Source organism: Bison bison, unplaced genomic scaffold, assembly GCF_000754665.1.
Source record: "Bison bison bison isolate TAMUID 2011002044 unplaced genomic scaffold, Bison_UMD1.0 scf7180017864040, whole genome shotgun sequence".
NCBI classification, from domain to species: domain Eukaryota; kingdom Metazoa; phylum Chordata; class Mammalia; order Artiodactyla; family Bovidae; genus Bison; species Bison bison.
In genome coordinates this window covers 999460-1022661 of record NW_011494612.1, presented here as the reverse complement: position 1 = coordinate 1022661, position 23202 = coordinate 999460, and the positions used below count along the sequence as shown (strand labels likewise).

The window sequence follows — 23202 nt, the reverse complement described above, 5'->3', positions numbered from 1 at the left end:
GGAAGACCCTAGCCTTGACTATGTGGACCTTTGTCGGCAGAGTAATGTCTCTACTTTTCAAAACACTGTCTAGATTTGTCACAGCTTTCCTGCCGAGAAGCAGTCATCTTCTGCTTCCATGGCTCTGGTCACCATCTTTCACTCTCTACCTTTATCCTCATCAAGAGGCTCTTCACTTTCTGCCATCAGAGTGGTATCATCCACATATCTGACGTTGTTGATGTTTCTCCTGCCTATCTTGATTCCAGCTTGTAGCTCATCCAGCCTGGCCTTTCTCATGATGTGTTCAGTGTTTAGGTTAAATAAATGGACAGCCCTGTCATACTCCTTCCTCAATCCTGAACCAGTCAGCTGTTTCATACAGGGTTTGAACTGTTGCTACCATACATGACCACTGGAAAAACCATAGCTTTGACTAGATGGACCTTTGTCTGCAAAGTAATGTATCTGCTTTTTAATACTCTCTCTAGGTTGGTCATAGATTTTCTTCCAAGGAGCAAGTGTCTTTTGATTTCATGGCTGCAGTCAGCATATGCAGTGATTTTGGAGCCCAAGAAAATAAAGTCTCTCACTGTTTCCATTGTTTCCTCATCTATTTGCCATGCAGTGATGGGACCAGATGTCGTGATCTTAGTTTTTTGAATGTTGAGTCTTAAGCCGGCTTTTTCACTTTTATCTTTGGCTACAAAGAATGTAATCAATTTTGTCTCAGTATTGACCATTTGGTGATGTCCATGTGTAAAGTCATCTCCTGTGTTGTTGAAAAAGGATGCTTGCTATGACCAGTGATCTCTTTGTGGATCACTGCCTTGTCGTCGTGATGGGGCTTGCATAATTAAAAAATAGCCAATGTTACAATATAAACGTAGTGGACTCAGACCCTACTATAAGCAGCAGAAATGGTACAAGGTCAATTGTTATGAGAAAGTGACTTCTGAGTTTGAAAATGAAAATCTGTAGTGTAGGGGGATTTATCATCTAGTTTAATAGCTGCAATATAAATAGCTCTTGGATTATTATATTTTGATTTAATTAGCATGAAATATGGGACTCGGGCTTTTTTGCTTTAATGGAATTCACATTCTGCATTGTGGAAAATCAAAGTGATTGATTTATTTCTGTTGCATGTTGAAGTTTTTTTTTTTTTAATTGTAGGATTCAATTTACACTTACATTTGATAGTCTACTTTAATGACATATTTTCATAGCTATTAAGTGCTTATTCAGTACAAAGACCATGAAAGCAAATGTTCCACTTTTGAAACATTGTTACAGAGGACATTTGAGTAGCAGATCATAAAAGGTATTTAATGTTTTCTTATAATAATGTTACCCTTTCTGTCAAGTGTTTTAATACCTGTGCTTTCACTGACAAAGTAAAATCTTTCATGCATTCTGAGGTTTCAAGGTATCTATCTGAAGAACCAGTTCAATTCAGTTGCTCAGTCATGTCCAACTCTTTGCAACCCCATGGACTGCAGCACACCAGGTTTCACTGTCCATCACCAACTCTCAGAGCTTGATCAAACTCATGTCCATCGAGTCAGTGATTCCATCTGAAGAATCTTGGCCTTAAATTTATTTTCCTTGCCTGTGGCTCACAGTAATAGCATTAATGAAGCCTCTCAGTAAGTAGTAATTGTGTACTTGAAAGGACTTTTGCTTGATTTAGTATATTTTTTAAAAAATTCTGAAATAGTCATTAACCTCAGGAACTGGTTAAACTGACAATATATAGTCTGCAACTTCAGATTTGCCAGTATCCACCCATAATTTCACAATCCTGAAGCCCACATTGCTTCCTGTCATGAAGAAGTATGCAGAAATACACAATTCCTATACTGACTCCTAACTCTTCATCCCTTCAAGTTTTGAAATTAAACATGAGTATATACCTACATGGAACTTCCTTGGTGGCTCACTGGGTAAAGAATCCGCTTGCAATGTGGGAGACTCAGGTTCAATCCCTGGGTCATGAACCCCTGGAGGCAGCCATAGCAACCCACTCCAGTATTCTTGCCTGGAGAATCCCATGAACAGAGGAGCCTGGTGGGCTACAGTCCATGGGGTTGCAAAGAGTCAGACATGACTGAGCAGCTAATGACATACACACATATACCTACACAAAAATAATTTTTAATATAAAATGATTTGTATTCATTTTATATGATTCAAGTGAATACTACAATTCAGGCATATACATATGCATGTATGTGTATATATCCATATAAAAAAGCCTATATATATATATATACATAAATCTTTTTTTTCTTTTCTGCACTGGTATTTATTGCAGCGCATGGTCTTTTCTCTTGTTGCAGTATGCAGGCCCTCTAGTTTTGGCCCATAGGCTCTAGAGCATTCAGAATTAGTTGCCCTGTGGCATATGGAATCTTAGTTCCCTGACCAGGGATCGAACCCATGATCCCTGCATTAGAAGGCAAATTCTTAACCACTGGACCACCAAGAAGTCCCTATATAATTTAAACTTTTTATTTAAAAGTACTTATAAATTCACATGCCCATGTAAGAAGTAAAACAGATCCTGTGGACCCTTAAGAAGTTCCTCCCAAGTGGTAACCTGCAGAACTAGTGTACACATCACAGCCAGGCTGTCAACAATGGCCAGTCAACAGGCGGAACATCTATCACCCAAAGCTTCCTCAGGATGTCCTTTCAGCCACCCACTGCCCTCCTGCTGCCTCCAGGCAACCTCTAATGTGCCCTCCATTTCCATAACTCTGCCGTTCCCAGAACATCATATGAAAGGAATCGTGTAGGCTGTAGTCTCTCAGGACTGACTTTTTCTCTCAGTTTAGTGCTGAGGAGATCCACTGGGGCTGCAACGTGTGCCTTGGGTTCATCCCTTTATGTGGCTGAGTGATATTCCATTGACTGGACATACCAGCTTGTTTAATCATTCACTCACTGAAGGACATTTAGCTTGTTTCTAGCTTGGGACCATTTTGAACGAAGCTGCCATAAACATTCATGTACAAGTTTTTGTGTAAACCTAAGTTTTCATTTATCCAGGATAAATGTATAGAAATGTAATTTCTGGGCTGAATGGCAACGGAATGTTTAGATCTTAATGGCCAAATGATTGTCCAGAAGGCCTGTACCATTTTACATTTCTACGAGCAATGTATAAGTGACTCCTTTTCTCTGTATCCTCACCCAGTATTTGATGTTGTCTGTTTATATGATATAATTAGCTGCACTAATAGGTATGTTGTATGCTTATATGATATAATTAGATGCACTAAGAGGTGTGTAGTGATATCTCTTTGCAATTCCTGAATGGCTGGTGATCTTGAACATCTTATTACATATTTATTTGCCATCTGTACATTCTCTTCAGTGACATGTTTTTCCATGTCTTTTGTTCATTTTCTGGTTGAATATTTTCATGTTTTCCTTTTATTTTTTTGCATCTTCAGAATTCTTGATATGTTTTAGATACTAGTCTTTTGTCAGATATGTGAATTTTAAACTGCTTTTATTGGTCTTCATATTGTCTATCCATCTTCTTAACAAAGTCTTTTTGGGGGAAAAAAGTTTTTAATTTTGAAGTTTAGTTTATTAATTTTTGCTTTTATAGATGGTGCTGTTGTTGCCATGTCCTTGCCTAGCCCTAAATCCTCAAGATTTTTCTCCTAGACATTTTTCTGGAAGTTTCATGGTTTTACATTCTGTATTTAAAGCTGTGATCAACCATGAATTAACTTCTGTGGAAGATGTGAGGCTTGCATCAAAGCTGGCTATTTCCCCAGTGCCGTGTGTTACTTTTGAAATCCAGGGGGAAGGATCTGTGAAATGTGCATCCATCACTTTGAGCAGCCGTCACTTCTGTTCTTGACCTTGGAAGATCTTAGAATACTCTGTGTCTCCAGTTCCTGAAGCACTTTGATGTTGTCAGGAGGGAGAGGAAGAATGTAGATCGAATTAGTGGACCTTGGTAGAATTTGGACCCACCTTCTTTCTTTAATGTGGAGCCTGGGATTGAGTGGAAACACTGCATTGGATGAATTGAGGTTCCTCTTTCCTGTGTGTTTTCAAACCTTTTCCAGCCGCTGAAGCACTAATGCATGCTTGATGGAGTTCTGGTGACCAGCTCATGTTTATCCTGTCAAACATAGTCAGTGGCCCTCCAGAAGGAGATTTTCTGTGCCATGATCTAACCCAAAGAGCAACTTTTCAGAGAAAATGGTAACCTGACACTTGCACAAAGAATTCATTCAACTTTCTTAACCCAAGAACAGGCGCTTTTCATGCACAGGTTAAGATCTGAAGATTAGAATATGTCTGCCTCTGATGAGAAGCACACTGGTGTCACCGTGTGCTTTTCCATGTATGTGGTGAGCATGCTCTCTGGTACGTTACGAAAGGGAATTTTAAGATAATAAATGTACACAAAGCAGACTTCGCTTCTGTGAATGAATAACCGGTGGTGAGCATCCTCTCTGGTATGTTATGAAAGGGAATTTTGAGATAATAAATGTACACAAAGCAGACTTTGCTTTGTGAATGAAGCAATATTTACCAGTCAGTAAATATACTTTTAAGTGATGTTTAAATTAAAAAAAAAAAATCTGAGTAATACTCCATTGTGTATATGTACCACAGCTTTCTTATCCATTCATCTGCTGATGGGCATCTAGGTTGTTTCCATGTCCTGGCTATTATAAACAGTGCTGTGATGAACATTCATGTTGATGTATGGCAAAACCAATACAGTATTGTAAAGTAATTAGCCTCTAATTAAAATAAATAAATTTAAATTAAAAACAAACAAAAACAAAAAAAAATGCAAATTAGAAAGTAAAAAAAAAAAAGGCAAGAGGACTTGACACATTTAACAAGACATGGTCCAAATGCTCAATTTTTTTAGTTAGGATAGAAAGAGAACACAACTTTGCAAATTATTTTTGAATGCATATATTCTATACAGTCTCCAGTGTCAAAAATGACTTTAACCAATTGGGAATAAATTTGAGTCCACTGTATTTCTCATGATTCAGTAGTTCTACATCATCATTGCTGCCTTGTACAAACAAAATGTCAGGTCCCTGGCTTTTATGCTAAGTGAAGCACAGGTTCGGGTCACTCAAGCCTATTGGAGTGGCTCTAGATTCAGGGGGCAAGGAGTGGAGATATCTCTTAGATCCCACTAGGCTTGTGGAAGATTCTATATGACTTGAAACATTCTAGAGAACCCCTGCCTGGGGAAATTGAAGAACACAATGTATACACCTCAGGAATAGCATCTTCTTCTCAGGTGATAGGAGGGTAAGACTGCTGCAACTAAAACTATTGTTTCCCTTTTTATGGAAGAAAAAACTGGGAAGATTCAGTCATTAAAATCCTGTTTGAAGAAAAAAAATATTTAAGACAAAATTGAGTGAAAGAAGCAGACGTACGGCACATAAAAGAATACAGTCGTGAAAAGGAAATGAGCGCGTGTCACATCCATGACCCTGTGTGACCCTGAAGGTGGAAAAGAAATTTCTGCCCCAAAGAAATATCATTGGTTGGAGGCTCTCATATTAGTCTCCAAATAAGCTTTATTGTCATTACCAGAAAGCATTTTTCCACAGTGTGTAACTGGGGGGAAATAAAATGGAGTTTATTTAAAAAAAAAAAAAAAAACAGCCAATATATTTCCCGGTGCATTGTTTTAAATTGTTTGTTTTTTCCTCATGTAATCTCATTGTTTTTTGTTTTTTTTTATTTTTAATCCAATCTGGAGTAACCTAGGAACTTTTAATTTTTATTTTGTAATTCTAAAAGGGAAGAGTAAGAGTTTGGGGTTCAATTCAGCTAAGCCATCATGATTGGAAATCTCAGTCTTTAAACATACACAAGCCATATGAAGAACATCCCCCCCCGCCCCCGCCCCCGACTAAGGCCATGTGTAGAACTATTTTACTACAAGTCACATTTTCATGTAATTGGCATAAGTTTAGCTAATTATGTAGATGCTGTATTTATGTTTTTTCATGCCTTTTATTGATTTTCCAGTTGAGTATATAGATGCTATAGTTCATACAATATGAACTACATGAGTACGTAAATTTTTAATGCCATGCTCTATGATTATTATTACAGATATTCAGAGTGAAAATTTGCTTTAGAAGTAGAAAACTCTTTCAAAACTGAATTAAATTTCATCCCATTAAAGGATATATAACCCTTAGTGCAAGCCACTGTTTTATATATTGATATTCTGTGGATCTTTATTTGGGAGGATTTGAATAAGTCTATGGAAAAAACATGCTCTATAATTACATTTATTTAGAATACACTGTATTAAATTATTTTTTTAAGTTTCTTTATTCTCTGAGCCTTTAATCCCTGATATACAATGGAGACCTACAAGAGAGAGTTGGAGGATGTGGTATTTGTTAGTCTTATTAGACCAGACACCTATTAATAACCTACAGAAAAGTGTTCTGCAGAACACTTGTCTTGTAAACTCATGTGTCTTTTGAAATTCTTCTTATGTACAAAATCTGTGTGCATCTTTGTGTAAAGCTTCTTCACTGAGTAATGTGCTTTTGCTTTAATGAATATTGAATAAAAATTTGGAAAGAGAAGTAATAAAAGCATATCTCTTAAAAATTACAATTAGACTCATCGATGATCTCCTTGGCTTTTTTTCTAAAGATTTATTTTTAAATTATTTTAGTACTATGTACTTATTTATCATAGAAGTATTACTATGGATATTTACTAAGAGCTGTCGTTGCCAAGTTATGCTTTGGCATGTCAGCCAAGTCATGTCTGACTCTTTGCAACCCCATGGACTACAGCACGCCAGGCTTCCCTGTACTTTGGTATCTCCTGGAGTTTGCTCAAATTCATGTCCATTGATTCGGTGATGCCATCCAACTATCTCCTCTATTGACCCTTCTCCTCCTGCCTACAATCTTCTCCATCATCAGGGTCTTTTTCAGTGAGTCAGCTCTTCACATCAGTTGGCCAAAGTATTGGAGCTTCAGCTTCAGCACCAGTCTTTCCAATGAATATTCAGGGTTGATTTCCTTTAGGATTGACTGGTTTGATCTCTTTGCTTAATAGACAATTAACTTTTAATACTAAGTATTTATTTTTAAATTATTTTAATGCTATATTAAATTAATTCTCATTTGGAAGTGAGTATGTAATCATCCATGTGACCACTTGCTTGAATAAAGAATGATGTTTCTTTCAGAGATGTGAAATTCAGTCCAATGGACAAGATTGAAAATGTACAACAAGATTTGCTTATTTTTTTTCCTGAAGCCCAGAGAAATCTCAGCAACAATAGAGCACAGTTAGATCTTAGATTCTTCAGTTACTCAAATAGTAAACTCAAGATTGATCATTTGTAAAATACTAGTTCCATGGAAGCACCATTGTGTTGCCTAGGTGATGGCCACAATGGGCTATGATTCTGGTGCTTGAATTCTCTAACTGCTCTTCTCTATTGTAAAGAGTTGTGGGTTACGGGTGTGACACTCCTGGCATCCTAACTAGAAGCTTTGTGTCCTCAGGTCCATTCCGCATTCCACTGCTGAACTGGTCTTCTTTCAGGGAGATGTGCTTGCCTTCTGCCTTGCCTGCTGATCTTTGCAGCTGATGAGAGTGGAAACTGAAAGAAGCTTCCTCAGTGGCTCTGACTCAGCATTTCCTGCTCTCTTTCCATTGAAAAACTTACTCTTTTTTGATACTTATTGAGAACGCTCCTTCAAGTAAAATTCCCCTACTCAAAACACTAATAATTACAATGGCAATGATGACAGGCATGATAAGCCAGCCTTCGTGCAGTGGGATTAAGGCAGAACTGAAATGGAGGGTCTGCAAGGCCCAGTATGACAGTAAAGTAAGTTCTCTGGAAACATAGCCACTGAAAATATGCCAAAGGTGTTGGACATGATTAAGTTTAGCTTTTTAAAATGTATCACTGAAACTGCAGGAGAGTAAGGGATCCTCAGAGTCACCAAAGTAATGTGAGATGCAGAAAGGCCATGAAATTAAGGGGTTGGCTTTGTCCTGGGAGCAGACCCAGGTTCGATCTCTAGGTCAGGAAAATCCCCTGGAGAAGGGAATGGCAACCCACTCCAGTGCTCTTGTTTGGAGAATTCCATGGACAGAGGAGCCTGGTGGGCTATAGTCCATGGGGCTGCAAAAAGTTGAACACGACTGGGTGACTTTCTCACTTTACTTTCCCCTGAAAGCATCTGTCAGTAGGACCCTAGTGAGACTGAATTTCATTTCTGAGAGTCTGTGGGCTGAAAAGATAGGAAGAAACATCTGAGAGCTTTTCAATATTGGAAATATAATCAGATCCGCTTACACACTGCTAGAACTCCAAGAAGGAAATGGCAACCCACTCCAGTGTTCTTGCCTGGAGAATCCCAGGGACAGGAGAGCCTGGTGGGCTGCCATCTGTGGGGTTGCACAGAATCGGACACGACTGAAGCAACTTAGCAGCAGCAGCAGCAGAACTCCAAAGAGAGGTCTGCTGTCACTACAAGGGAGAAAAGTTAGATGGTAAAGACAGATAGACAGACGGATGGACAGATACGGATATAGACACAGGTATAGAAATAGACACAGGGACAGAGAACTCATAGCCACAAGCAGGTTTCAGGCTAGTTTATAAATGAATTTGTGCCACCTCTGTGGTCCAAAATGCCTCAGCAGAGACTTTATTTTAAAGAGGTAGAAGGCTTCTCTTCTTCCAGGCACATGGGAAAGTCAAATGAGAATCCCCTCTGCATAAATGCACCTTCAAAAGAATTACTGCAAGTGAAGTCCCATAAATAGAAGAGCAAAATCAAAATTCAGGGGCACCTTAGACTCTGAGAGATATTGGAATCATTATCAGATCAGACCATAAGAGTGTAAAAAACAAAAGTGAATAAAATTATGAGTAGAGAACAAAATACTGTATAAATGGCCAAAGATGTTTGAACAAAATGCTAGCGGAGAAACAATGACAGGAAGTTTAAAACTCAACTACATGACAGTATAATAAATTTGATGCAGATGGAGAGAAGATTATGATAGGAAAATGGTCTAAAAAATTACCCAGAAGATGGAACAAAGATTTTTTAAAAATGAAAAGTTAAGAGACATGAAGGATAGAGACATTTGTCAAATTTTAGTTCATATAAGGGGAATACAGATAATAGGAGGGAACTGATATTTGATAAGATAGTTGCTTAATCTTCAGATTTAAAACTTTGAATGTGTTCCAAGCAGGACTAATATAAGAAGGTTCATTCATAGACATGATATTGCAAAACTTTTATTTCCTTAGAAATATAAGGCAATTCATGCATAGACATCATATTGTGAAATGTTAGGACATCAAAGATAGATGATCTTAAAGTCATTCCAGACTGTGAGATTAAGTAGGAAAACTGGAAAGCAGAAAATTGTAATACGTTAACAGCATTGAGGGAGAAATGAGAACAGAAACATCTATTGATCCTACAGTATCAGGTTAGTAAAAATATTCTTTAGATTAAAGGAGAATTTAAAATATTTTCAAAGAACTAAAGGTGTTTTTGGACAAAACAGTTTAAGAGGGTTTGGGTCATCTTAGCTGGTTGTCACATGAGAAGGCATCAACCCAAGGAAAATGTATCCTATCTTATTTTCCTCAAGTTTCCTTGAGATTGGGGTTCTCAAATCATTTAAATTGTGGCATATATTTTCATTAAAATATTGTTGAGAAAAATCAAAGGGAAATGAGTGTGTGTGCATAGCATCATATAAATCCTTAATATTTTCTATAATTGGTTGAATTTTCATCAGGATTTTTCTAGCATCTGTTCAAAGGAAGCATAATCAAGATGCAAGTTATCAAATATATTCTTGAGGGAAAAAAATGTTCACATGTGGACAAGTGATTCATTATGCCGATCAAAGGCGCTTCAGCCACAGGGCTCCACATCTGTAAGAGTGTAGGGATCACGTCTCCAGTCACTAATGTGATGTCCCTTTGTTCCAGCATCCATCGCATCCACCTGCAACGACCCGGGTATGCCTCAAAACGGTACCCGCTACGGGGACAGCAGAGAACCTGGGGACACCATCACCTTCCAGTGTGACCCTGGGTACCAGCTCCAAGGGCAAGCTAAAATCACCTGTGTGCAGCTGAATAACCGATTCTTTTGGCAACCAGACCCTCCTACATGCATAGGTATTGTGCAATTGAATGTAGCAGTTTTAAATTGGGGAAGGAGTGCATGCTATCATTAAAATTGCTCTATAAAATGCATTATTCTTCAGAAGTATTTCTCAAGAGTTTCTTGCATACCCTCAGGTTTTCTGAGATTACATTGAAATTTTATTATAAACCTTTAAACTTTATTTTATTAGGTGAAATAAAGGAAGTAGTTTACTTAATGTACAGTAATTGACATTTCCCTAAAATTTCCTATCCTTAACAAATCTTATAAAAATATAGATCAATCAAGTTACTGTAATTTAAAATTTTGGGTGGCTGAAAATTCATAACCCTACCATTGTTGTTCTCATTTTTAATATAGAAATGTGCCCTTAAGCAAAGGCTACTCAATAAAGAATATGTTCTCTTTTTAGATAATTTTTCTGTAATAGCAGTACATTTTAATAGAATCCTAAAACCTAGAAATTATACTGCTATGTCAATATACAGATAAAAGGAAAGACTTCTTTCTGAAATTTACTATAATTTTGCAGTTTCACCTTATTAAGAAGAAAACAATCGGTATTGCAGACCTTAGTCTGAACAACCAATATCCAAGATACCTGCTTGTGCATGCTCAGTCACTCAGTCGTGTCTAACTCTTTGTGACCCCATGGACTGTAGCCTGCCAGGCTCCCCTGTCCCTGGGGTTCTCCAGGCAACAATACTGGAGTGGGTTGCCTTTCCCTCCTCCAGGGGATCTTCCCTATCCAGAGATCGAACCTGTGTCTCCTGCATTAGCAGGCAGATTCTTTACCACTGAGCCACCTGGGAAGTCCCCTATTCTATTACAAATATGGTTTTAAGGAAAGACACATTTTTTTAATAAACAGTTATTCACCATTCAATTAAATATTTTGCCATAAATACCTATTTATGGTAGCCCATCTTAATTTTTTTAAAACCTTTGTTATTTTAATGAACAGTCACAGGGTAATTTGTACTTCCTTATAATCTGTTTAAAAAATATAAAATTGAGTTAATCTGCAAAGAGAGGAAGTGATAATGAAGTCATATGCTCATAGTTAATGGCCCATTTTGCATCGGATGACCTTGAGGGAATTTTGTGACTTAAAATGATTTCTACTGTCATAATGCACAGCAGTGAAAAAATTCTCAGTGATCCCATGGTGCTATAATGTGCAACTCTTAACTTATTACAGAGTGCTTGCAGGAGTCTGGAGATAGATGAGATCGACAGCTCTGCTTCTTAGCACGTGGAGGCCTGTCAAAGAGTTACCATGCTTGTGTAATGTTCTGCGCCGTATTTACATTTCATGACTTTCATGAGTACTGTCATATATTTCATCTCAAGCTGAGTCATCAGGAGATACACCAGATTTCTTCGTGTTCCTTTTTTAAAGTGGAGTAATTACCTATAAATGCAACCAACATGTTAAGCCATTGGTCTGTTTTTAAATCAGGAAAGGCACTTTTTCCCTCAATTTGCATGAGTTTAAGCTTATGGACCGGAGAAGGCAATGGCAACCCACTCCAGTACTCTTGCTTGGAAAATCCCATGGATGGAGGAGCCTGGTGGGCTGCAGTCCATGGGGTCGCTGAGAGGTGAACATGACTGAGCGACTTCACTTTCACTTTTCACTTTCATGCATTGGAGAAGGAAATGGCAACCCACTCCAGTGTTCTTGCCTGGAGAATCCCAGGGACGGGGGAGCCTGGTGGGCTGCCGTCTATGGGGTCGCACAGAGTCGGACACGACTGAAGCGACTTAGCAGCAGCAGCAGCAGCAAGCTTATGGACGAGTATATAAAGAAGCAATATGATTACCAGTTAATCTCTTGAAGATAATTTCTTGGTTTACATTCATTTGAACAATTCATTATAAAATTTGACCACCTTCCCAACTAATCTATGGTCTTTTTTGAGTTTGCCTCTTAGTTATCTAACTTTGGTCAGTGACTAGGTAAACGGGTTCTCAGCAATGAAAACAGATAACACTTCATCTTTCTTGAGTATCAGCTCCATGGATAAGCTAACATCACTCCCAGGCAATAGAATATCAATTGTATTGGCAACAGAAACCACCCACACACATAGATATTATGTAACACAAAAATGGAAAGCACATATCTAGGAATAAATGAGTATCTCTTCATCCCATTGTGAACATTTTTCCCTCAGAAAAGAGATAATGCTTTTGTAAGATAGTGGTCCACCTTAGTGGTGGTCGTGGTTTGGTGCTCATCTAAATTCTGTTCTGCTGATATGAGACAATTTTTACTTTTTTTTTTGCTTCTTCCTTATGTTTTTGTGTAAGTTTTATAAGCTACAGTTAAGAAAAAAGATGAAAAAGCACTGTCCCCTTTTTACCTAAGGGCAACTGCTATTCATGCGAACATGCATATGTGTCATAGTTATTTTATGTATATATAACCTATATTTTAAATATTTTTAAATGATAGCACCCTGAATGATTGTTTTGTAATATATGCCTTTTACTTACCAGTACAGGATGAGTATCTTTTACTGTCCTTACTTATTTTTTTACTAATTAACATTTCTGCCTACAGAGTTGCTCTCTGGATCAATAATGACCAATATTGATCCCGCTAATCACTCCTCCGTGCAGAGTTAGGTGTTTCAGCCTTTTCCCTCTCACAGAAATTGCTGAAATGAACACCACTGCAGAACACATCCATGATTTTTTATGAATGACATATTTCTACAAACTTATCTATTTCTAGAATTTTCAAAACTTTTCTGGAAAGATTGCCCAATTTAATCATCATCTCTTTGCAACCCCATGGACACCAGGCTCCTCCGTCCATGGGATTTTCTAGGCAAGAGTACTGGAGTGGGTGGCCATTTCCTTCTCCATAATCATCATCAGCCATCGTATTATTGTTTATTTTCCCCGACTCAGAAAAAAAATGCTATATATGGTATTTGTTAATCTCATAATATGAGCAGGACATGAAGATTCCTTGGTGGTTCAATTGGCATATTAAATTAGCCGTGAGATTGAACTGTTTTTAATTTCATAGTCTCATTGGCCGCTTGAGTTTGCTCTTTCCTATTGACAGGCTAGCGTTTTTCCATTTTATTCTTAGTGTATTTTTCCCTCCTATTTGTTGTTCTCTTTCTCTCGCATGCTTTCATAAAATCTATCAGCTGCTCCCCTGTTCGTATGTTACTCCTGTGTTCACCAGCATTGACTGCTCACCCTTCCTACGGTTTGCTTGGATGCCACACTCTTTTCATTTCACAAAGGAATCCCATGATGGAGGCACCCCTGGAACTGGGACTTTCTACTGAGACTTAAAAGACCAATTCTCCAGACCACAGGATTCTCACTACCTCCTGATTCTGAATAAAGTGTCTCTTGACCATCTCCACGGTTTCAGATTTCTCAAGTAGCCCACAATACCTTTTGTCCAAGTTCAAGTTCTAAAGAGCTCTGCAAAGCAAAAATGCATTCTAAGTTTGCAGACACTTAATTTGGTGGCACCATCCTGCCCTGGTCTACAGGGAAAACTATTTTGAGACTGTTTATCCCATTTAGTGGTGTGAACATTGAAATGTTTTGGTGCAGAAGTAGCGATGTGTCTAGTTAAAGAGCACTGCTGCACACCTCAGTGGATGAACTTGTTATCCCGTATGTCGGGAGGAGTGACCCTGAGGGTTTCAAACAAGGGCCTGTTGGCTGATATAGGTTTGAGGATTTATCTCTATGTCCATTCCCCCTGGAGAATTTCTAGAGTGTCTGAATTGCATTTGATACTGAATCTAATCCTATCTGAAATATTGTGCAAGCTTGCTAATGAAAACCTGATGAGACTAAAATAAAGAGTCCCCCATCAGAATAGAGAACAAACCCAGCAAGATAGTCCTCCTTAATTCCACACCAAGGCTTTAAATAACCTCATTTGAAAATGCCCCCTGAGACCGGTGGGAATAAGACAGGATCTTCCCTTTGTTTCTTATAAATTAATATTTGGGTCTCATCCTGAACTCTTCCTGCTGGTGGCACCCTTGTACACAGTACCCTGAATCTGCCAAGTTTGTTCTTTTCAAGCCTGGACAGAGCAGCATTGCCTGAGACCCTCAGGTGCCTCCCTCCCCACCTCAGCACCACCTCTTCTTTTGTTCAGGCTCTGGTGCTCCACGCTGTCAGGGTCCACTTGATTCCGGGGAGGTGGCGTCTCGTCCTGCGAAAACCACTCTGTGGTTGCTGTTCGGTCACTAAATCCTGTCTGATTCTTCGCACTTAGCTGATTGTTTCCACCCCATTTATTAAAATAAAACTTCATGCTAGGGGAAATGTGGTTGAAATCATTTTTGAGAAAATTATATTGAATTGCTCTTGAGAGTACATCTTTAAGAATTTATTATAAATATTTCCTGTGATATTATTCAGAGTTTGCCTTTGATGAAACTGAAGTTATAACAAAATGTCTTGGGATTCGTTAGATTTTGTCTTATGGAAAGTTAAGTTTTCAGGATGTTAAATGGGTATTTAAAGACACATTCATCTCAGAAGATTACAAAGTGTACGTCTTCATCTTATTTTCACAAAAAGTCCCTGTGTGTTTGTGTGGGGATTATCAGTAATTAGCATATTCCCTTCTCTACTTGTTTTTTCCCCTGAACATGTACATAATCAATGAAGTGAAATAAGGTATACAGTTTAGAAGGAACAGTACAATTTAATCAGGGTGTACACGTGTTCCCCATCCTGAACCCCCCTCCCACCTCCCTCCCCATACCAAAAACCAATATAATATTGTAAAGTAAAAAAAAAATTAAAAAAAAAGAAAGTTATTATCATTAATCAGGGTAATTTATTTTTTTTAGAACAACTTGGTGACAATTCACAGTATTCAGTATGAAAACCTTTAACCTAGTATTTTAACAAATCTATCTAAAATTAGTGTGTGTCAATTTTGCAGTGTTAATAACTTTCACAGCATAGAAGCTTTAACAGAAGTCTTATCTAACTAAATGTAAATAGCCCCCAAATTTTCAGGCTCAAGAATCAACCACATAATCATTGACTTATATAAACACTTGTGATTAAATCTAAAATGCTTCTTCATGATAATAACATACTAAGCACTGTGACAAAATGATATTTTTATGGGTTTTAACTTTCTGCCAAGCCTCCTCTTGATCATGTGTCACTAGATATCACCTAAATCTTGTTAATTTTGTCATTTTGAAATCTGGGCACAGTACCCCAAGCCCTGCATATAGCAGAGGACTATGAGAAATCTATGAAATAACAAATCTTCATTTATTCATCATATATTTCCTGCATACTTATTATGATCAAAAACTCCTAGGCTTAGGGTTACAAAAGTAAACAGGAGGTGAATGATCAATTATACCATTTGAAGCAAACTTCCGAGAGTAAGTGAGTAATGACTTCTTTGTAAACCACAAGAAATGACCAAAGAATTGACATGGCCATAAACTGATATCAATGGGGATATTTTACCCTCTCCAAGTTTTTTTTTTTTTTCTTATATTCATAGTGTACTTGACAGAAGTGTGGGGGATTCAGGTAACCTATCCAGTTTAATTGGGTAAAGTTTGAATGTATAGGATGTACATTTCATTTGCCAGCAATGATAATCCTCCTTAAAAATGAAGTGGGATGGTATATAAAATTTGGTAATGATCACATTAAAAATGTGCAGACCTCCTGGGTCAGTTTAATAATGCTGCGTGTAACCTCTGACAAGCTCCTACTGACCATGTCCTTCTCTCCCTGCGGCAGCGGCGTGCGGAGGGAACCTGACCGGGCCCGCGGGGGTCATCCTGTCCCCCAACTACCCACAGCCCTACCCGCCTGGGAAGGAGTGCGACTGGAGAGTGAGGGTGAACCCGGACTTCGTCATTGCCCTGATATTCAAAAGGTACTGTGTTTTGTGGACTCCCTCCTTGTAGCAGGACTTTAAATGTCACACCTGGAGATGAACGCACTCATTCTTTCAGAGGGCTTTCAATTTCACATCTAGTGAAGCCGAGGTCTTGTATCTAAAAGGGATAGCATCCGGCTGCAGGATGACAAACCTGGAAATCAGTTGTTTTGCTTTTCAATATTCTACTTGAATTAGGATACACATGATGTGGCAGGAATTACTTATAAATACTATCTTGCACACATTTTTGCAATGTATTCCACATGAGGGAGCTTAATTTACAGAATATTCAAGAAAATAAAGGAGTGATTTAGATATACTTGCGGCTTCCCAGGTGGCTCAGTGGTAAAGATTCCGCCTGCTAGTGCAATAGAGGAGGGTTTAATCTCCGGGTCAGGAAGAAGTCCTGGAGGAGGAAATAGCCCATTCCAGGATTCTTGCCTGAAAAATCCCATGGACGAAAGGAGCCTGGTGGGCTACAGTCCACGGGGTCACAAAGAGTCAGACACAACTGAGCGACTGACACATGGATATACTTGGTGTAATTTCTCATCAGTGTCTGATATTTCCCTTAGTGCATGGGTACTAATCCATTTCCAAGTGCATCCTGTCTGACATCCCCAAGGTGGTGTTGTTATTAATAATCATTCAAATACTCAAGACTTGCTAGAACTCTGAAAACACAAATTCCCCACATTTCAATGCTGTAAAGTTTCAATTAATAGACATTAGTCCTTTTTAAAAAATGCTAACTTCTTTCTGCTAAATTAAATGGTAAAAGTTCAAATCATAATATGATTATATTACAAATTAAATTCTACAGAACTATCACATTATTAATATCTGGCATACAATAATCGCATCTTTCCAAATCCCAAGGTATTTTCCAAGTTTACATTTTGACTTTTGAACTAAATAAGGTGATAAAAGAAAAGTGGTTCTATATGCTGTCCTATTGGTCTCAGCTCTCCAAGGCAGAGTGGTCTAATCGTATTTATTTATCTGTCAATTGAACACTTTTCTCTCATTGAGATGTTTATATCAGTATTCCAGGGCTGGCTGTGCTCATCTTCCTCTGCTTTCTCCTCTTGATGAGATCTGACTCAGGGTAATTTTAAACCTCTGTGACTCTGAATTTTAAGTAGTTTGATAAGCCATCACTTCCTGAGTTTACTCAAGCTGCTATAAATTTACCAAATGACGAGTACTTTATTATGCCACTTGGCTATTACACAAAGGCTGTGAACATTTGCTAGGTTATGTTTTTGAGTATCCTCATGATTTTTGTTAATGCTAAATTCTGATGGAGCCTTTCTCAGAACCAGGAGACACCTCTGCTGCCAGGGGATTAAAAGTAAATTAACAATTAAAAGCCTTTTAGAGGGCACAAAACCTTTTTTGTAGGCGTTTCCTGCCTCGGGTCACGGAGAGTGACTCATTATCAAGTTTCCCACAGCGCAAGTCATCTGATAACATATAAGGCAGTTTTATATTATGCAAGTAGTTTTTCACTTAATGTTGTGCACCTCCCTGGAAGAAGGTTGACCTAGAAAATCTCCAAGTTTTCTTCTGATTCTAAGAGTTTGGAATCCTTTGCTGGCTGGGTGTCACAGACACTTGCACGTTTGGGACATCTTCTAAGAAATAGACAGCTTGTGTGTGCTCGGGTGGGACATTTTTCTGGGACCTTAGCTCTTAGATTTACTGAGTAGACAGAGGGAGGAAGCCAGGGTACCAGCTGGGAGCAGAGATGCTCAAGGACCCTGGCAAAGAGGCTGCTATTGGCACAGGGTGCCCAGGACACGCTTTTAAAGAATGAGACTGCAGTCAGCTGGGGGTGGGGGGAGCCTGGCAGAGACAGAGACAAAGCGGACAGAGAATGACAGGGCCTGGAGCACATGCATGCGAGCTTCAAGGCTCGTCCTGTACTCAGGAGTCTTTGGGGAGGAATGTTTTATCAAAACTTCTGTAGACTTCGGGGTTGATGCCACTCACATATTGGAACCCAAATTGAATTTGGTTTAAAAGCATACCAAACTTAGGCCTACCTATTCTTGGGGTGTGTAGATCCATGCATCTGGTGTAGATAGATATAACACAGGATTTAACCAAAGGCACCATCACTATTTACAGGAATCACTCCAGACCTCAGTGCATACATGATGGGGCATCCAAAGCAGAGGCCAGTTAGAATGTACTTGTTTGTGCCCGATCGAATTTCCATCATTCAGAATAATCTATCATAATAATTACTTCTGCCAGTTATAAGGGTGTCGCATGACCAGAATCTAAAAACATCCTTGTAAACTATTCTAACTGAAATTGTTATTACCATCAAATTCTGTTTGGTTGCTGCCATTCCTTTTGGCCTCTTTATTCACTCTGCAGTCATTCCAATCTTTTACTTCCTCTTCGTTTCCAACTTCAGGGAACTTATCAGATAAACAGGCTCTGAAACCTTTAACAAACTCCTTGAGTAAATGTGCTCACATGGGAGCAGGGGCACCTTGACAGGGAGTAGGGCAGAGAAGTGCAGATGCAGGTATCACACTCATGTGGGGTCCATGGCTGTCCCCCCACGTTGCACGGGGCAGCTTTGGGAGGGACCTAGGGTTCATGCTTTATCACTTGAATCTCCAGATGAATTTGAGCCACTTAAACAACAGCACGTGTTTGTGATAATATCTAAAAATGACTGACTCTCTCCATCCTTGTATATCCAAATATGCCACCAAAGGAAAGGGAAGAGAGTGGAAGCTGCCTGGACTGGTCCACATTAAAGACCCTGAAGTATCTGACTTAGACGTGCAGGGACAGAGGAGGGCCAGGCAAAATGGACTACAGCAGTGCCTCTGTCTGGTGTATTTGCTATTCTGACCCCACTCTTAGATGCCTGAACCAAGTTCAGTCTTTTACTTGAGAGTAGACGTATGTTTCAAGTTCCCAGATTATTGTCATCCTTATTGTCGTAAGTGGCAGAGACATTTAAAACCATATCCCACTTGAGAGCTTTGGACTTTAATTTTCAGACACTGGAAATTATTAGGGTGTTCACAGTACGAGAGAGACAGAAATACAGAGAGTGGGAAGGGGAGAGAGGAAGAAGGAGGGAGAAGGGAGAGAAAACTGGAACATCCAGTCATGGTGAAATAACGTGAGGTTTGACTTCCACACTTTTTAAGGACTGCAAATACTGGCCGAATTACCTAAGCAAGCAGAGGCAATTATAATTTTAAAAGTAAAGAACCAAAAATATTTTTGAACTTTAAGAATCATCAGCAACACCAAGGATTAACAGCAGGCAGACTCTTTACCATCTGAGCCACCAGGGAAGCCCAAACACCAAGGATATATATTATTAAACTAAAAATATTTTCACATAAAAATCAAATATCAGTGGAAATACATCACTTCTGAACCCCCTTCCTTTAAACTGCATTCATTAGAAATATCACAGTTACAGGGAAGAGACACTGTATCTATGTTGCAAAGACTCATTTTCCTTTATGTATCTTCAACATCATACTGTATTGAAGATAATGGTTATTATGTAAAATACTAATAATATTTGTTATAACTGGTGTCTGTTGTATTTATTGCCATTTTGATTATTATTGCATTTAGCTTTTGGATCATCCTGCTTTTTAAAAGTTAAAATACAAAGGCAAATACAATCGCTCAGAGACTTGATAGTTGGGAAGAAAAGAGACATACAGGAGGTACGGAAACTCATCAATACTCTTTCCTTTCAGTTTCAACATGGAGCCCAGCTATGATTTCCTGCACATCTATGAAGGAGAAGACTCCAACAGCCCTCTCATTGGAAGTTTCCAGGGCTCTCAAGCCCCAGAAAGAATTGAGAGCAGCGGAAATAGTCTTTTTCTTGCATTTCGAAGCGATGCTTCTGTGGGCTTGTCGGGGTTTGCCATTGAATTTAAAGGTACTGTGATCAGCTTAACTAGCAAGGAAAGTAATTTGTATCAGAACTGCTTTCATTGTAAACATTTATTTATAAAGTCTTGCCTCTCTCTTTAATGCATAAAATTCTGACATCTTTCTCACCTGTCTGGGGAAGAGGTTCCAATCTCTCCAGAGGAGAAGAAATTTCCAACATGCATTTCTACCTTAGCCAAAAGAAAAGAAAGTAGGGGAGGAAGTTTTGTTTTAGTCTTTTCTCCACATTCATGCCATTTAAAGATAAATTATGATTGGCGCTGGTGCTAAAGAACCTGCCCGTCAATCCAGGAGACATAAGAGATGTGGGTTCAATCCCTGGGTCCGGAAGATCCCCTGGAGGAGGAAATGACAACCCACTCCAGTATTCTTTCCTGGAGAATCCCATGGGCAGAGGAGCCTGGAGGTGGCAGCTACAATCCATGGGGTCTCAAAGAATCAGACACAACTGAAGTGACTTAGCACATGCAATGAATAATTGAAGTAATTAAGAACTATTTTAAGATTATTTTACTCTCTTGTTTCTCTAGGATGACTCAATATAAGTATACCAACCAGCTTAGTTTTATCTCAGTATTTTTCAAAATGTAAAATATTGATTGCCCTTTCCCTGTCCTTACACCCATGGTGTTGGTTTGATGGGGAGTAAGTACTGATCCCAGGGCTTTCCAGGTGGCACTAGTGGTAAAGAATCCTACCTGCCAGTGCAGGAAACAAAAGAACACGGATTTGATCCCTGGGTCGGGAAAATACCTGGAGGAGGAAATGGTAACCCACTCCGGTATTCTTGCCTGGAGAATTCCATGGACAGAGGAGCCTGGTGGGCTACAGTCCATGGAGTTGCAGAGTCAGACATGACTGAGCGACTGAGCACACAGGGACACGCACACACAAGCACTGATTCTGCTCACATCTTTCTTCTTTGGTCACATGATGAGTGTTGCCCACTTCTCTGGGGTCTACCACCCACTGTCACCAGCATCCAGAGAATACACACAGAAAACTCACAAGTAAAAACCACCCCAATCTAAGCATTTTGCCCTTGGGGTAATGAAAATAAATATATATATTTTTCAAATCTATTTCTCATGTTAACAAGGAAAACATGGGGCACCTTACAAAGAATTAGAGAAAAGGACTTACCAACATATTAATTGACAGTAGTGAGGGCTTTATAAAAATAATGAATATGTATATGTATGCATATGTTTGTTTAAGCGTGTGAATTAGTTATTAGTTACCAGAATTGTAAAATAAAACTTAGACTGTTTCAACTCTTGTTAAACTTTTAATGACCTTGCATTTATTTATATGATTTTTAAGGAGAAAATTAATCTACTTCTTCCAAAACACTAACATCTACAAAGTTAACGATCTTTATTACAGTTTATAATTTTATCACTTGAAAATGGAATCTTTATTGTGTCCATGTTTTACATGAAATATTCCCTTGGTATCTCTAATTTTCTTGAAGAGATCTCTAGTCTTTCCCATTCTGTTGTTTTCCTCTATTTCTTTGCACCGATCACTGAGGAAGGCTTTCTTATCTCTCCTTGCTATTCTTTAGAACTCTACATTCAAATGGGTATATCTTTCCTTTTCTCTTTTGCTTTTTGCTTCTCTTCTTTTCACAGGTATTTGTAAGGCCTCCTCAGACAGCCATATTGTTTTTTTGCATTTCTTTTCCATGGGGATGGTCTTGATCCCTGTCTCCTGTACAGTGTCATGAACCTCCATCCATACTTCATTAGGCACTCTGTCTATCAGATCTAGTCCCTTAAATATATTTCTCATATCCACTATATAATCATAAGGGATTTGATTTAGGTCATACCTTAATGGTCTAGTGGCTTTCCCTACTTTCTTCAATTTAAGTCTGAATTTGGCAATGAGGGGTTCATGATCTGAGCCACAGTCAGCTCCCGGTCTTGTTTTTGCCGACTGTATGGAGCTTCTCCATCTTTGGCTGCAAAGAATATAATCAATCTGATTTTAGTGTTGACCATCTGGTGATGTCCATGTGTAGAGTCTTCTCTTGTGTTGTTGGAAGAGGGTGTTTGCTATGACCAGTGTGTTCTCTTGGCAAAACTCTATTAGCCTTTGTCCTGCTTCAGTCTGTACTCCAAGGCCAAATTTGTCTGTTATTCCAGGGTTTCTGAGAAGGCAATGGCACCCCACTCCAGTACTCTTGCCTGGGAAATCCCATGGGCAGAGGAGCCTGGTAGGCTGCAGTCCATGGGCTCTCGAAGAGTTGGACACGACTGAGCGACTTCACTTTCCCTTTTCACTTTCATGCATTGGAGAAGGAAATGGCAATCCACTCCAGTGTTCTTGCTTGGAGAATTCCAGGGACGGGGGAGCCTGGTGGGCTGCCTTCTATGGGGTCGCACAGAGTTGGACACGACTGAAGTGACTTAGCAGCAGCCAGGTGTTTCTTGACTTCCTACTTTTGCATTCCAGTCACCTATAATGAAAAGGACATCTTTTGGGGGTGTTAGATCTAAAAGGTCTTATAGGTCTTCATATAGGTTCAACTTCAGTTTCTTCAGTGTTACTGGTTGGGGCCTAGACTTGGATTACTGTGATATTGGATGGTTTGCCTTGGAAACGAACAGAGATAATTCTGTCATTTTTGAGATTGCATCCAAGTACTACATTTCAGAGTCTTTTGTTGACTATGATGGCTATTCCATTTCCTCTAAGGGATTATTGCCCACAAGAGTAGATATAATCGTCATCTGAGCCAGATAATCATGATGGTGTGATCATTCACCTAGAGACAGACATCCTGGAATGTGAAGTCAACTGGACCTTAGAAAGCATCACTACAAACAAAGCTAGTGGAGGTTATGGAATTCCAGTTGAGCTACTTCAAACCCTGAAAGATGATGCTATGAAAGTGCTGCACTCAATATGCCAGCAAATTTGGAAAACTCAGTAGTGGCCACAGGACTGGAAAAGGTCAGTTTTCATTCCAATCCCAAGGAAAGGCAATGCCAAAGAATGCTCAAACTGCTGCACAATTGCACTCATCTCACACACGAGTAAAGTAATGCTCAAAATTCTCCAAGCCAGGCTTCAGCAATATGTGAACTGTGAACTTCCAGATGTTGAAGCTGGTTTTAGAAAAGGCAGAGGAAC

At 39.0% G+C, this 23202-nt stretch overlaps 1 protein-coding gene across 1 annotated transcript in view; it reads left to right on the top strand.

Annotated features, from left to right (window-relative positions):
• The window catches only part of LOC104985211 (CUB and sushi domain-containing protein 1), a 559353-nt gene that overhangs the window by 209460 nt on the left and 326691 nt on the right, over positions 1 to 23202 (top strand). Inside the window, exons 17-19 of the mRNA XM_010835275.1 lie at positions 10004 to 10195; positions 15963 to 16101; positions 19860 to 20047. Of these exons, the coding sequence (XP_010833577.1) occupies positions 10004 to 10195; positions 15963 to 16101; positions 19860 to 20047 (519 nt within the window). The remainder of the gene's footprint in view (positions 1 to 10003; positions 10196 to 15962; positions 16102 to 19859; positions 20048 to 23202) is intronic.